The following is a 15,140-nucleotide window of genomic DNA, read 5'->3' on the forward strand; positions in this document are numbered from 1 at the left end:
TGGTAGATGGAAATAAAAAAATAATTGTGGTCACCCTTTTTTGTCAGAGGGTCCGTTGTGATAAAATATACTTTTAAAAAATCACGCCACTTAACATACTAGTTGAAAATGCCATTGTTACTTGATCAAATTTCATATCAATATAAAATTAGTGGGTTCTTTCAATTGCCTTAGTTTGACAGATATCAGAGTGATAGTCTCTATGTGATACTAATACTTATTGTTTGTTACTTGTAAAAATTTAAGAGTAAAACAATTGTTTACCACAGCTTCAGGAATTTTACATCTGGAGGAAATTCGGCATCCTTGTCTGGAAATGCAAGATGATGTTACATACGTCCCAAACAATGTTTCTTTTGAGAAAGACAAGCAGATGTTTCATATCATCACAGGCCCAAACATGGGAGGAAAATCTACTTATATTAGATCTGTTGGTGTATGCGTACTAATGGCACAAATTGGTTGCTTTGTACCATGTAGTGAGGCAGAGATTTCTCTGACTGATTCCATTCTAGCTCGTGTTGGTGCTGGCGACTCACAGTTGAAAGGAGTTTCCACATTCATGGCTGAGATGCTGGAGACAGCTTCAATACTTCGGGTATGTTTTTAATCATTGTGGTAACAATAAATCATGATTTTAAATCATTTGTTAATGTCAGAGTCCAGTGTGTATTCCTTTTTCACAATAATTATCAGTAGCCCTTTTATTTCACCTTCTAGAAATGAAACTGTTTAAAAATTATTGTCGTCAATTTAAATAAAACAGGTTTCATGTTGCAGGTCACTTGCTGTGTCTTCTATCCCCCTATATCTATTTTCTGAGTTTGCTTTCTGTCCTTTTCTCCGAATGAGATTACTTGGGTTTTTCTGGCCCTGGCTGCGAGGGAAACAGTAAAATGTATAGGCAGAGTTTTGGGAGGTGGTATTTTTTGTCTTGTAAATCATCTGTCTGTTATGCACTGTATATTTTTCATTATACTTATATATGAGTGTGTTCCTCTTAGTGGGTACATGTGCTTATGTCAGGATGAAACATTTTGGTGATCTCAAATTAAGTACACTAATAGTGTGCTCTTGGAATCTACATCTGCTCCCTATTTGAACTAATTCCCCTTTGTCCTCCTTTTTCTTGGGTACTTCAATTGTAATTCTAGAACTTTTTACAATCCCATTGTCTTCCTCCTTACTGGCACTGATATCACAGAAATGTGTTGCAAGTGCCATAAAACCCTTTAAAACAAACATAACATTTGTCTCGGAATGGGATTACTTAGTTTTGTCCAGGCCTTTGCCAGAGCCCTTGGCTTGGAGGGAAACAGTCAACTATATAGTTATGGTTTTAGGGAGATGGTATTTTATTCCTTGTAAATCATAATAATAATAATAATAATAATAATAATACTTTATTGCATCCCAAAAAGGAAATTTTTTGTACAGACGTGTTATAATTTACACATAAGATAAAAATACAATGGAAATAGGATGTATATATATAAAAAAGGAGCAGCTCTATAACCAGAGCTGCGCTTTATAATATGAATAATTTCAACACTGTAAAATAGTTAAAACTGTCACTATAAATTGAAAATTGAAAAGATTGCAAAACAAATAAATTAATATTTATATTTTTAAAAAGTAAAAATGAGAAATAATTATATAAAATGATTATTGCTTGTTGTTATAAAGCCTAATACTGGACGGCAGAAAAGATTTTCGGTGTCTCTCTGTTTTCGTTGAAATAGAGAAAGGGCGACCACTTCTTTCTGACATAATAATTGATGGTTTTAGTGGATGATACTGGTCATTTAATATTTTAGTTATTTTATTTATACAAAATTTCTCGTATAAAAGATCTACATCGTCAACATCATTTATATAGCGTTTAATGGATTTTTTAATATTTGAATTTATTTTGTTCCTTTCCACTGCTAAGCAATTGCCTCCCCAAGCTGTTATACAAAATGACAAAACACTTTCGATTACTGCTCTATAAAATAATGTGCAGAGGGTTTTATCTATTCTAAACTGAGAGAGTTTTGATAAAAAATATGTACGTCTGCACATCTTATGCCTAATTATTTTCAAGTGTTCATCCCACTTGAGCCTGTCATCAATCGTTACACCAAGGTATTTGTAGTGAGGAACTCGCTGGACGAATTGGTCCTTTAATTTTAACGGTTCTATCGGTTCCTTCACTCTCCTAAAGTCAATCACTAGCTCCTTTGTCTTGCTTATGTTAAGCTCTAGGTGGTGGGCATCACACCAAGACACAAATCTATCAATTTCTTGCCTATAAGCCACTTCGTTGCCATTTGTTATGAGGCCTTGAAGAGCGGTGTCATCTGCAAACTTTATTAAAGGTACACTCAGGTTTTGACTTCTACAGTCATTCGTATATATTGTGAATAATACAGGGGACAATACACAACCTTGAGGAGCCCCAGTATTTGTAGTTATACAGGAAGATTTGTTTTGTCCTAATTGAACATATTGTGCTCTCTCCGTAAGAAATTCGAGCACCCAAGCAATTATATCCTTGTTTAAATTCAGACTAGTCAATTTTTGAACAACCAACTGAGGTTGCATTGTATTGAACGCTGAAGAAAAATCTGCAAAAAGCAATCTGCAATAGCTCCTAGCGTGATCTAGATGCCTGTAGATGTTGTTTGTAAACAGCAAAATGGCATCCTCTACGCCACGTCCTGGTTTGTAAGCAAATTGATGACTATCACTCAATGGCATAAACTGATTCCTAATTTTAACAAGAACAAGTTTTTCTAAAGATTTCATGACTATTGAAGTCAGTGCAACAGGTCTGAGATTGTTCATAGTTTCAAGTTTTTCTTTTTTTGGAACAGGAATAATTTTTGAAGTTTTCCAAATTTCAGGGATCGAAACGCATTGTCTTCATGTACTGATACATTTTTCTTTTGAATATATAATGGTTTGTAAACATTTGAGTGCATTCCTCTCAGTGAAATCCTGTGCTTGTGTCTGGATGAGACTTTTTGGTAATCTGAAACTAAGAATAATGATAGTATGCTCGGAACATCTGACTATCTTATTTTTTCTGGGTGCTGAAATGACCTAAATGTATTGCAAGTTCTGTAAAACCGTTAAAAACCAAGCATTGTTACACTATTTTGATTTTCAGGTTATTTTTGTTTAAATCTCAATTCATGTTGGATCTTACATTATAACCTTTTATGTTGTTGTTTTTAATTCGGGGCCTTTAAGCTTGTGCATCAAAGGCAGAAAATTGCAGTTTGGACCTTGTTTTTTAAAATATTTTTTTTAATGTGTTTATTTTAAATTTACATTGGCTATTGGAATAATATTACTTTTTTCTGATTAGAGTGCTACATCAGACTCGCTTATCATCATTGATGAATTAGGTAGAGGAACATCTACATATGATGGATTTGGTCTGGCCTGGGCTATCTCAGAGTAAGTTTCACTTAATGTCTTATTTTTATGATATAGCTTGTACTTATTAGGGCGATAGTTCAAGGACATCCAGTCTTACTTTGTTTTGTTTTTAATCACTATTTTGTCATTATGTAAAGCAACCACTTTCCAAGATGATTGTAATGGCAATTCATGCAGTCAAACAGAGTTTACACACTCTACTAATGAGTGGAACAGTATTCACCTTTGGAAGCTTGCATCGTTTTTTTCTTTTCGTATGTATGCTTTTATAGTCTTCATTTTGAGGATGACTTTTGTTTTCAACGATATGATTGCTTTGTACTGATTGGTGATTGTAACAATTTTTATATCATTGAACTTGTATGAATTACGCTTTTTTTGTGATTTGCAAAACATTTAAGTTCATGAATATGCTTAAAAGCTATTACAAATCAAACAGCATTGTATTGTGGCACTGAGTATGTATATACACTCGAGCATGGAAATCTTGAACAAGCCGGGACCAGGCCTATTTGTTCGAGATTTCCGTGTTTCGAGTTTTCCATGTTGAGTATTTTTGAGGGAGATAAATGTGGGTGGTCTTGATAAAAGTCATATAAAAATGATTACTCCCCTTATTGTGAACTTTGTAAAGAGTGAGACAATTCAATTTCCTTTTATCGGCCATCTTTTACACAACTATGAAGAGAGTTTTCACTGGTGTTGCGTTTAGCGCATCTTGTCTTGTTCAATTACAGAAATGGAATGACGATTCCCACTGCGTGTGCTTAACAAAATAGCCAGCATATTGCATTGTGGATTACCCACTCATACTCTATCACTCCTCTCTAAACACACTCACCTTATTCCCTCTCACCCATAGCGGCTAAAGAGAGATGGCATTGCTCTCACACAGTATCATCTATAATAATGCTCTCACCCTATTTTCCCCACCCCTAATCGTTTGTATCATTTTAATACGTAACAGTTACCGCCTAAGGCAATCACTGCCTTGCTAGTCTCTTGTCCCAACGGTACTGGTCAGTCTGCTATGGTACTGGTACACGAGGTAACATTGTCTAATACAAGAGGTCAATGGAGTGATGGGTGGTTTGCGTAAGATCCTGGTCAAACATGCTTCGCAATTCCCCTCAGTTCATCATACACACACAGACACGCGCGCAAACACACACACACATATATATATATGGCATACACACGCTCGCGTAACACATTGACTGACACTTAGCGCTACGGGGAGAGTGATGGCATCCTTCGTTTCCGTTCAACACAAACAATTCACACCAAAAAATTTCAATGGACGTGCAAGGGAATATCCAGTTTTGTTCGACATTTCCGTGTTGGCCTCGGAAAGTGTTCGAATTTCCTGTTTCAATACAACAAATTAGAGGATTAAACGGGGAATTGTACGAATTGATAATTCCGAGATTTATATGCTCGAGTGTGTGTAATATATTATATAATTTATATATATATATATATATCATATTATATTTATATATACAATAAATTTTTAATAAAAATTTTTTAATTTTTTTTAATTTACTTATTTTTAACTTAATAGTTGACCCGTTGCTCAATAGTTTTTCTCAGAGATTCCAACCTGGAGTTTCTGTTTCTATAACACCTCTATATTGAAAAGGTGCAGAAAACTAAAGTCTTTGATCTTATTGATACAGATACATTGCAACGAAGATCTGTGGTTTTTGCCTGTTTGCTACCCACTTCCATGAACTGACAGCTTTAGCAGATGTGGTCCCAACTGTCAACAACCTTCATGTTACTGCTATGACAACCGATGACACCCTTGTCTTGCTGTATAAAGTCAATCCAGGTAAATCAGATGTTTATAATAACAATATAATAATAAATTGCTTATATAGCGCTTAATACCGTTAGAGGGCTCTATGCGCTTTACAATAAATGTAAGAATTAAAGAAACATGTAAAACCGAATGGAATATTAGCAACAGGTCTATACATTATGCAAGTTAAATATAATATTATAAAAATACAATTGAAAATTAATAATTTTGAAGATTAGTTGTATTGTTTAAGATATGGGCTATAAAAATAAACTTGTTACAATTTCTTCCATTCTAATGATCAATCGTTATATTTTTATTAAATTCAATATGTTTTAAAATGTTTTTTTTTAAATATTTTAAATCTAAAAATTTAATGTCCTCGGGCAGGCTGTTCAAATTTGATTGCTGAAATTAAATGTTCTTTCGTCATATGTTTTTAGCTCACTTTGGGTTTTGATGTGAGTGACACAGTCGTAACGATAGTAAATTGCACCAGGTTGATTATAAGTTAAGATGATCTTTAGTTGGATGGCGCTTCGTTTTTTTGTTAGAGATATTTGGTGGCAATGCATTTTATAATTAATCATGCCTTAAGCATGGCATCAAATGAAAATTCATGAGTGTTGTCTAGTATGTACAGTAGTTTTGTGACAATCGGCTGCTATGTTTTCATATGCTGAATTTATGAATTTGGTTCAATTAAGCTCTACCAGAAAGATTACAATAGTCTAGTGTGACGTTTAATGCAGAAAGTGATTTTTTGCTGCAGACAAGGTATAAAAAGAGACTGACATTACTTTGAAAATACATACTGGGAGTTTGATCAAAAAAGTTTCAAGATTTTTAATGTTTTTGTTGTACTGAACTACAGATGATTGTCATTAAGGGTCAGATTGATAGTTTTAATTTTATGAGGTGTAACGCATGCCATTTACTCCGTCTTTTCATTGTTCATTTTTAATTTGTTAGTGGGCATCCATTTGTTGGCGTTTTCTATACAGGTTTGAATATTATGGGCACATTCTTGAATGTTCTCAATTGACACAGATTAGTAAAGTTGTGTGTCATCAGCATAAAAATGGTAATTTCAATTATAGTGAGAAATCAGTTTGCCGAGTGGCTGAGTCTAAATTACATGTAAAATAACCTCAAGAGCAGAACCTTGCTGCACACCAAATTCAAGAGATTGGGTTTTAGACAAGATATTATTTACAGTTATTTGTTGGCATCGACCACTAAGATAAGACTGAAACCAAGAAAGGGTCTACAGAGATGCCAAAAGATATGTTTAATCTGTTTATGCGAATTTCGTTATCAATTGTGTCAAATGCGGCCGACAGGTCAAGAAGAGAAATAATAGAAACTAAACAATCGTCAACACCACTCAACAAGTCATTGTTTATTTTTAGCAGAGCGGTTTCGGTGCTGTGGCCTGGTCTATGCCGATTGAAAAGGTTCAATTAGACTATTAAGGAATAGATGCTGTTTCAGGTGATGTAAAATTACCTTCTTAAGGATTTTTGACAGAAAAGGGAGGTTAGAGACGGGTCTATAGTTTTTTATCGTTTTTATCCAAGTTGGGCTTTTTCAAAAGAGGGGTCACAATTGCATGTTTAAATGCATCTGGGATAGGCCCTCCGAAAGTGACAGGTTGATTATATATGTCAATTTTAAGTTGTTGCCTTTATATTTGAATTCCATAAATTGCATTGCTGAAGTCATATCTTTAATTTGTAATGAGCCATCCATTTGGATGGACTCAGTTGACAAATATTTAATGTTGTATCTTTGCCAGGTGTTTGCGACCAAAGCTTTGGAATCCATGTTGCAGAACTTGCTCACTTTCCAGAACATGTCATTAGGGTAAACACATATAAAATTAAATATTAAGCTGCCTCTAGGTGTTGAATAAAAAAGTGTTAAATACAACAGCTGTTAAAAACGGCATAATACGTTACAAGGCACTGTTTGGGCTCAAACTTAATCAAGCCAACTTCAATAAATATTTTCTTTGATAAGATTTCCATGTACCAGTACTACTTCTAAAAATATGTGTAACATGTGGGAAAAAAAAATAATGCTGTGAAGTCAGATCTACTCTTGATCAATCTCTTTCATTTCCCCAGACCCCATCTGTCCATTCATCCATTCAGTGATTGGGTTGCTGGGCTGGTTAGACTTGACGAAAATTATGTAGCATCCTATCCAAAGTGTAACATACCATTATCACTGACTATTTAACACAACAGAACCCAATATAACCCATTCCATGGGTTTTATGGTGCTGTAGAACTACTAACTTATCCCTCATTTACCCCATCTAAATGAATATTTTGTGTTTTATGTTGTCATTATTGGCTGAGATGTCATATTTCATTCATAACCCATCATCGCTTAACTTAGGAATTTTTCCTGATTTTGCATCTGTGAGGTTTGCAATCTAGCATATATAGTCTTGTTTTCTGCTCTTGTAAAAACCTTTACTGTCTTTATCTTTCTGTGGAATTTATGATCGATTGGTACAGTTCTCGTCCTGTGCCAATGTCAAAAAATGTTGAACATTAGATGTGCTTTTTTTTTTTTTTGTCCAAGAAAATCAGAAGGAGACAAAGGATGGACCCTTTGAGTCATTAATTTTATTCTCAATTTCTCATTATCTTATCTAACATTATACAAATAAAATTGAGATGCTGGTCAAAATTTATTCATATATTTATTTTGTAACTGAGAAACATTAAAATCACAATATTAAACTTAGTGTACATTTTATCACCCTCAGGATGCCAAAGAGAAAGCAAATGAACTTGAAGATTTCACGACATGTCTTGAAGAAACAGAATTAGAGGGAAATGGAGAACCAGCAGTAAAGAAACGAAAACAGGCCAAAGAAGTGAGTTCTTGATGTTCTTGTGTAAATTGACAATCAAAATCAATTTATACTGACAATTTTCATTCAAAGTCGTTGATATTCAGCTCTAGGTGTCATCACTACTTGAAGTCAAAAACATATCTCTCCCATAAAGATTTGATCCAGTGTCATTTTGAGATGTAATCAAATTTGACAATCATAGAAAGTTTGTAGAAATACAAATTTTTAGTTTTGTTAAATCAGTAAGACACTTGTTGTAGAAGAGTGCCAAGCAGATGTTTTCAGTACTTGTTTTAAGACTCCCCAATGGTCTCCACAAATTTCCTCATCAGACAGTATCTTTTTGCAATTTTGTTTTCATTTCCCTCCTGGGGTTACAGTAGTTGCGGTGTCCGTCAAGGGTAACTCTGAGATATTTTGGATTGCGGTCTATGGGGGGTGTTGGGTTACTGACCAAAATAGAATAAAAGATAAATTTCCCTTTATTCATCCCATAGGGGAAATCTGTCTCTCGGGTCTATTCTAAGGGAAGACTAGAATAACCCAGGCATCAGCCACAGTGCCTCGCCGCAAATTGAGCTATGGTGAGGTGACTTGCTCAAGAACACACAGCGCAACAGCGGGTGATCGAACTCGGTACCTTTCAGGTGCGAAGCAAAGACCATAGCGCTGAGCCATGCTGCCCCATAAATTTGTAGTACTTTAGTATCAAATGGAAAATTGCAGACACCATTTTTCGGAACTGTTTGTCACTTATATACACATTAAAGAAAGTTGGAATTATCACTGATCATTGGGGAACTCCATTCTTAATTTGCTGTGTTTTGTTCTGGTTCCTCCAAATGTGACATGAACATGACACACATGGTGGATAGCAATTTTAAGGTCCTTTGGCATGGTATCATTTTAGCCAGCTTCAGCATAAATCTACCTGCCCAAACAGTGTCATATGCTGCTGACAAATCTATCAGTGAGACTTTTGACTTTTTATTCTCAAATCCTGATTCTATAAAGGATGTCATTGCATGTAGCTGTTCCTTTGTGCCTTTTTGTGAGCTAGAGCCTGCATGTTGAATTGGTATGTATGGGGTTAATATCTCAAGTACAAATCTTTCCAGAAGCTTGTATATGCAACATAGAAGAGTATAGGTTGGCGGCCGGGTAGCGTTATTGATAATTTGCCCAGTTTTAGAATTGCAGTGACTTCGGCATGTTTCCTGATTTCTGATAATATACCTTTGTCAGTAATAGTTTTTGCCAGGCAGTTATTGTCTTTTGGTCAATGTGAGTGATCATATCTGGATAAATTCCATCTATACCATGCAGCTTTGCTATAACTTTTTTTATCGCTTCTTCTGTTTCCTTCAAGGTCACGGGAACAGTCAAAAAGAGGCTATGAGGAGGAAGTGCAATTTTGTTTTCATTTCCCTCCTGGGTTACAGTAGTTGGGTTGTCCGTCAAGGGTAACTCTGAGATATTTGGATTGCGGTCTATGGGGGTGTTGGGTTACTGACCAAAATAGAATAAAAGATAAATTTCCCTTTATTCATCCCATAGGGAAATCTGTCTGTAGGGTCTATTCTAAGGGAAGACTAGAATAACCCAGGCATCAGCCACAGTGCCTCGCCGCAAATTGAGCTATGGTGAGGCGACTTGCTCAATATCACAGAGCGCAACAGCGGTGATCGAACTCGGTACCTTTCAGGTGCGAGGCAAAGACCATACCGCTGAGCCATGCTGCCCCATCAATTTGTAGTACTTTAGTATCAAATGGAAAATTGCAGACACTGATTTTGTGGTATTATTTTTAGGAACTGTTTGTCACTTATATACACATTAAAAAAGTTGGAATTATCACTGATCATTGGGGAACTCCATTCTTAATTTGCTGTGTTTTGTTCTGGTTCCTCCAAATGCGACATGAACATGACACACAGAAGCTTGTATATGCAACATAGAAGAGTATAGGTTGGCGGCCGGGTAGCGTTAGTTTCCCCAGTTTTAGAATTGCAGTGACTTCGGTTCCCCAGTTTTAGAATTGCAGTGACTTCGGCATGTTTCCTGATTTCTGATAATATACCTTTGTCAGTAATAGTTTTTGCCAGGCAGTTATTGTCTTTTGGTCAATGTGAGTGATCATATCTGGATAAATTCCATCTATACCATGCAGCTTTGCTATAACTTTTTTTATTGCTTCTTCTGTTTCCTTACTTCAAGGTCAAGGGAACAGTTAAAAAGAGGCTATGAGGAGGAAGTGATTTGAAGATCTGTTTTATTTTTTTTCTTAATTTTGTTTCAAACTTATGGTTTGCATGCTTTCCTTATTGTTTAATTTCATTGGCTAATTTTATTTAGTTGTCTTTGTTTGGCAATATTCTGGATTTTGATGATTTGGCAAGCTTGGTGACTAGAGTTACTCATGACTTCTTCCAGCTCTCAGATCAGGACACCGGAACAAAGAAACATCCCAGACCCTCTGTGTGTTACAAAAGGCTTGAATGGAACCTGCCTTTCACAACCAGAGAGATAATTGGAAGACTTTTCACATGTCTAGCACTGTCCAGTCCTTTTAAAAATCCAGATCCCACTAATGACTACCTTGCCTCAATGGAGAAATTAATGGTGCTGAGGGCAAATTGTTAATTTATTTAGTTAGGTATATTGACTTCATATTTTCCACATTAGAGCTACAAATTTCTGAAAATTCATTAGTATTATACTGATTTTTAATTCTTTTCTTTGTATTTTCTTTTCATTCATAGCATCGTTTCTTTTTTTTTCTTTTTTTCCCTTCAGGAAGGAGATGAGATAATTCGTGACTTCCTGGCAAAAGTAAAAGCAATCTCTACAGATACTCTAACTTCGACTGAAGTGATGCAGGAAGTTAAAAAATTAAAGGCAGAAGTTGAAAGTAAAGGGAACCCATACATTCAAGACATTGTTGCAAGGAAACAAATTGTTTAATTTTAAAAAATAATTTATTTTTTTTTCTATATAAACAGATTTCGGAAATCTTATTTCGACTCATTTTAGTCCCTGATCTGAATGAATTCAAGGGTTGAGGTATGTAGTGCTAAATTAGTAATTTTATTTACCAGTTTTTGGAGACCTGGTGAAATGCGTTCCAAGTTCACTCTAAGAAATCAATAAGGTCTAAAAACATTTTTTGACAATTGAATTATTCTTATTATAGTTTTCTCTTTATTAGATTTTGATCAATCAGTCCAGTCGTAAATGAGTACTGAAATATTGAGAAAAGGATTGATACACTCAAAACGAACCTATAACTAAAATAAAATCATCAATGATTTCTTTTGAAATGAAGCACTTCATTAAACTTAAAGTATATACTTTAAGGACTATGCATGGTATAGGTGATCAGTTATTTTCTAGACAGACAAAAGTTCAACCAATATGAGAATAATTGACCAAATTGTAAATTCTTTATTTCAAGCCAAAACACCATTAACATTTTTTATGTTATATGGAATTCCAATTTTTATTTCTCTCAAATTCTTGCAATTACTACTCAAGTGATGTTGTCGATGGAAAGTGGGAAACTGTAAATTTGTTTATAATTTTGTATGAAATAAACTTTTGAAGAGAAGGAAAAAAATCTGAGTTTTGTCATTCATATGTGTCACCATTGATTAGTTGTATTCAGTCAAATGAAGCAATCTGCTGCCTGTAATTATAATGCAGCCAGTTTATACCGGGGGCGGACAGGGGGGAGATGACCAATTTTTAAATTTTTTTCACTTCACTTCATTTCAGTGTACACATGCTATCGTTTATTATTTGTGTTATTCAATTCATCGTTTGGCACCATCGACTGTTCTTTAAAGCTGTTCATAAAAGTTGTCTTTTATGTCCTCATCTGCATCATTCATCAGTGCATAGGCATGCATTTTTGATGTCTTGATATGCTTTGAATAAAAATGTGCACTTACAATTCTATCACCTACAGGGTTCCAGCTTTCCTTTGATTTTGCTGTTTTATTTGAGAGGATTCTGGCAACACTTCCATTTGTTTTTTTTTGTTTTTAAGGGTTTTACGGCACTTGCAACACATTAAGGTCATATCAGCGCCAGTAAAAAGGAAGAAAATGGGATAGTAAAAAGTTCTAGAATTACAATTAAAGCACCCAATAAAAAATGACAAAGGGGAATTGGTTCAAATAAGAAACAGGTGTAGATTCCAAGAGCACACTCAAAGTACTTAGTTTGAGATCACTAAAAGTCTCATCCAGACACAAGCACAGGTCCCCACTAAGAGGAATACACTCAAATGTTTTACAAATCGTATATGATATAAAGAAAACATAAAACAATGCATAAGACAGATGATTTACAAGGAAAAAAATATCATCTCCCAAAACTAACTATACATTTGACTGTTTTCCTCTCAGCTAGAGTATCCGGCCAGGGCCAGGACAAAACCGAGTAATCTCATTCCAAGACAAAGACAGAGAGTGAGTTGGAAGACAGATATAAAGGGATAAAAGACACAGTAAGTGCCTCCCTGCCCACTATGGGAGGCCAGGAACCCCACCCAGCAACACTTCCATAATGTTCAATGTAGTGTCCAGAATACAGGATCATTTGACCTGTTATTGTCTTTAGTCTCCCATGTCCAATCCACCAATCTGCATGTGACTTTGTCAGCCTCGTCATTCTTGCAGCTTGACCAACAGACGTCATGGAGTGCCGTTCCATTGAATGAAGTCATCCTCACGCATTCGGCTAGTCACATCTCTGCATCCTGTTGAATAGCATATGTCTGATATGTTCTTAGTTTCTGTAATTGTGTTCTTTTTCTATCGTTAGGTGGCGGGTGGTTGGATGGGAGCATCACCCTTGAATCATATACCTATGATGTTCGCATGGGTGTACGATCCGATAGTGATGTCGTTTCTTCTTCTCTTTACTAGCCTATCCTGCTTCTTTGGTTTGTGATTGTATTTTTGACAGGGGATATTTTTTTTCTGTAAATCCTCTGCCTGTTTGTTCTTGGCTATTTATAATTTAGCTTATGATATCTTTAGGTTATGATTTTGATTTACATTTGTACTATTTTTGTTAGATTGCTTGTTTTTTTGTTTCAGCGGTCTCTCATATAACCTCAATTGTGTTGGAAGAGACCTAAAGCAACAAACAAACAAAAATGGTTAGGTGATTGGCCCTATGCCAAACCTCTTTGCCACGAGTAGTGGTATGTTTTCTGTCAGGATTTTCCATCCCTCACAAAGACGACGGTTGAGGTTTTATGGTGCCTCTCACTCGCCATGACTGTTGGTTCATTGGGTTATAAGGTATACAGTCATCAATCCAGATACCATCTCCCCTCTTGAATGGCCAGTTGGTCTTCACTTATTTAAAATAATATTTTGCAGTTAATTTCCATATCTGAAATCCATTCCTTTATTCGCCACCTATAAATGCACCACGTTTCAAAAATTCTGTCTGATAATTTCCTCAAATTACTTTTATGTGAAAATACTTGTACATTTATTTTTTAGCTTGGGGAGAACTTCATAGTGACAGAGGATGTTCCATAACTCAGATCTGTATATGCAATCGAAAACTTTTTCAATGTTGATAAATTTGCACAAAGAGTCATTCAATTCTTGGCATTATTTTAGTGTGAAATCAGAGCAGCGAAGGCCTCTCTTGAAACCTAATTGCAGCTTTTTGAGTTTAGGTCCAACTGCAGGGCTAATTTGAAACACCTTGAAAGTGGGCAGGGATATCACTCTTGCTGTGTCCTCTATTATATTCCCTGCGCTAAATTACCAGAGTCCTGGTAATTTTCAATAGACCGGAGAGCATCATCAGAGTCTGTCAAGTAAACCACATTTTTCCCGTATATTCTGTGATCTCTGGATAGTTCTTTTGTTGCATTGAGGATGGCTTTTTCTTCAGTTTTAGTACTTGTGCACATTGAACCCACTGATACAGATATTTTTGTTTCTGTTTTATCTGTCCAGTGTATGAGTGCACCAGCACCTCCATTCATGAGGGGGCCGGAAACTGAGCCATCTGTATAAACTCTTATCCAGTTGGTCATTGGGTTATTTTTTATCGACCATCTTTAGGGTTTGAGCATTGTCATTATTGCTTCGAATGTTTTTCTTGTTGATGGTTATGGATTTTTGTTTCTTTTTCCACGGTGGTGGTTTGAGATTTGGGACATTGATTTGGGCAATATCTTCCTTTGGTGTCACTTTATATTTGCTCTCTAGTTTTTGTCCCAAGGCGATGAAGTTTTCCCTTTTGAGTCGATTCTCTTTCTTTTCCATTGTACTTGGATGCAGTGGTTGGGATTCCATGAATTTTATCTTTGAGAACTGTGTCATTATTTTTAAATTTCGTTGTTCTTTGAGAGGTTTTATTCCTGTGTGGGTTTCCATCTTGTGAATTGGTGTTGTTTTCATTGCTCCAGTGATCACGCGTAGGCATTGGTTTTGGACTTTTTCAACCTTTTGAAATTGAGCCTGTGAGCACGTTCCCCATGCCGATATGGCATAGTCTATTGCAGGTCTTACATATCCAAGATATGTCTTCTTCAGGACATTTGAGTTTGCTCCCCATTGCGTTCCAGCAAGTTTTCGGAGAAGCTGCATTCTCTTGTACCCTTTCTGTTGGTTCATTGGGTTATAAGGTATACAGTCATCAATCCAGATACCATCTCCCCTCTTGAATGGCCAGTTGGTCTTCACTTATTTAAAATAATATTTTGCAGTTAATTTCCATATCTGAAATCCATTCCTTTATTCGCCACCTATAAATGCACCACGTTTCAAAAATTCTGTCTGATAATTTCCTCAAATTACTTTTATGTGAAAATACTTGTACATTTATTTTTTAGCTTGGGGAGAACTTCATAGTAGAGGATGTTCCATAACTCAGATCTGTATATGCAATCGAAAACTTTTTCAATGTTGATAAATTTGCACAAAGAGTCATTCAATTCTTGGCATTATTTTAGTGTGAAATCAGAGCAGCGAAGGCCTCTCTTGAAACCTAATTGCAGCT

At 35.5% G+C, this 15,140-nt stretch overlaps 1 protein-coding gene across 2 annotated transcripts in view; it reads left to right on the forward strand.

The window, feature by feature from the left end:
• LOC144968854 (DNA mismatch repair protein Msh2-like) overlaps positions 1 to 11,721 on the forward strand; it is a 46,231-nt gene extending 34,510 nt beyond the window's left edge. For both annotated transcript variants that reach the window (XM_078907606.1, XM_078907607.1), the window contains 6 exons: positions 270 to 598; positions 3,356 to 3,447; positions 5,109 to 5,263; positions 7,032 to 7,099; positions 8,016 to 8,126; positions 10,902 to 11,721. In XM_078907606.1, coding sequence (XP_078763732.1) covers positions 270 to 598; positions 3,356 to 3,447; positions 5,109 to 5,263; positions 7,032 to 7,099; positions 8,016 to 8,126; positions 10,902 to 11,069 — 923 coding nt within the window. In that variant the 3' untranslated portion in view covers positions 11,070 to 11,721. The remainder of the gene's footprint in view (positions 1 to 269; positions 599 to 3,355; positions 3,448 to 5,108; positions 5,264 to 7,031; positions 7,100 to 8,015; positions 8,127 to 10,901) is intronic.
• Positions 11,722 to 15,140: the final 3,419 nt, after the last annotated feature.

The sequence above is a fragment of the Berghia stephanieae genome, chromosome 3 (genome assembly GCF_034508935.2).
Source record: "Berghia stephanieae isolate SIO BIC M18660-M18661 chromosome 3, UCSD_Bste_1.3, whole genome shotgun sequence".
NCBI lineage: Eukaryota > Metazoa > Mollusca > Gastropoda > Nudibranchia > Aeolidiidae > Berghia > Berghia stephanieae.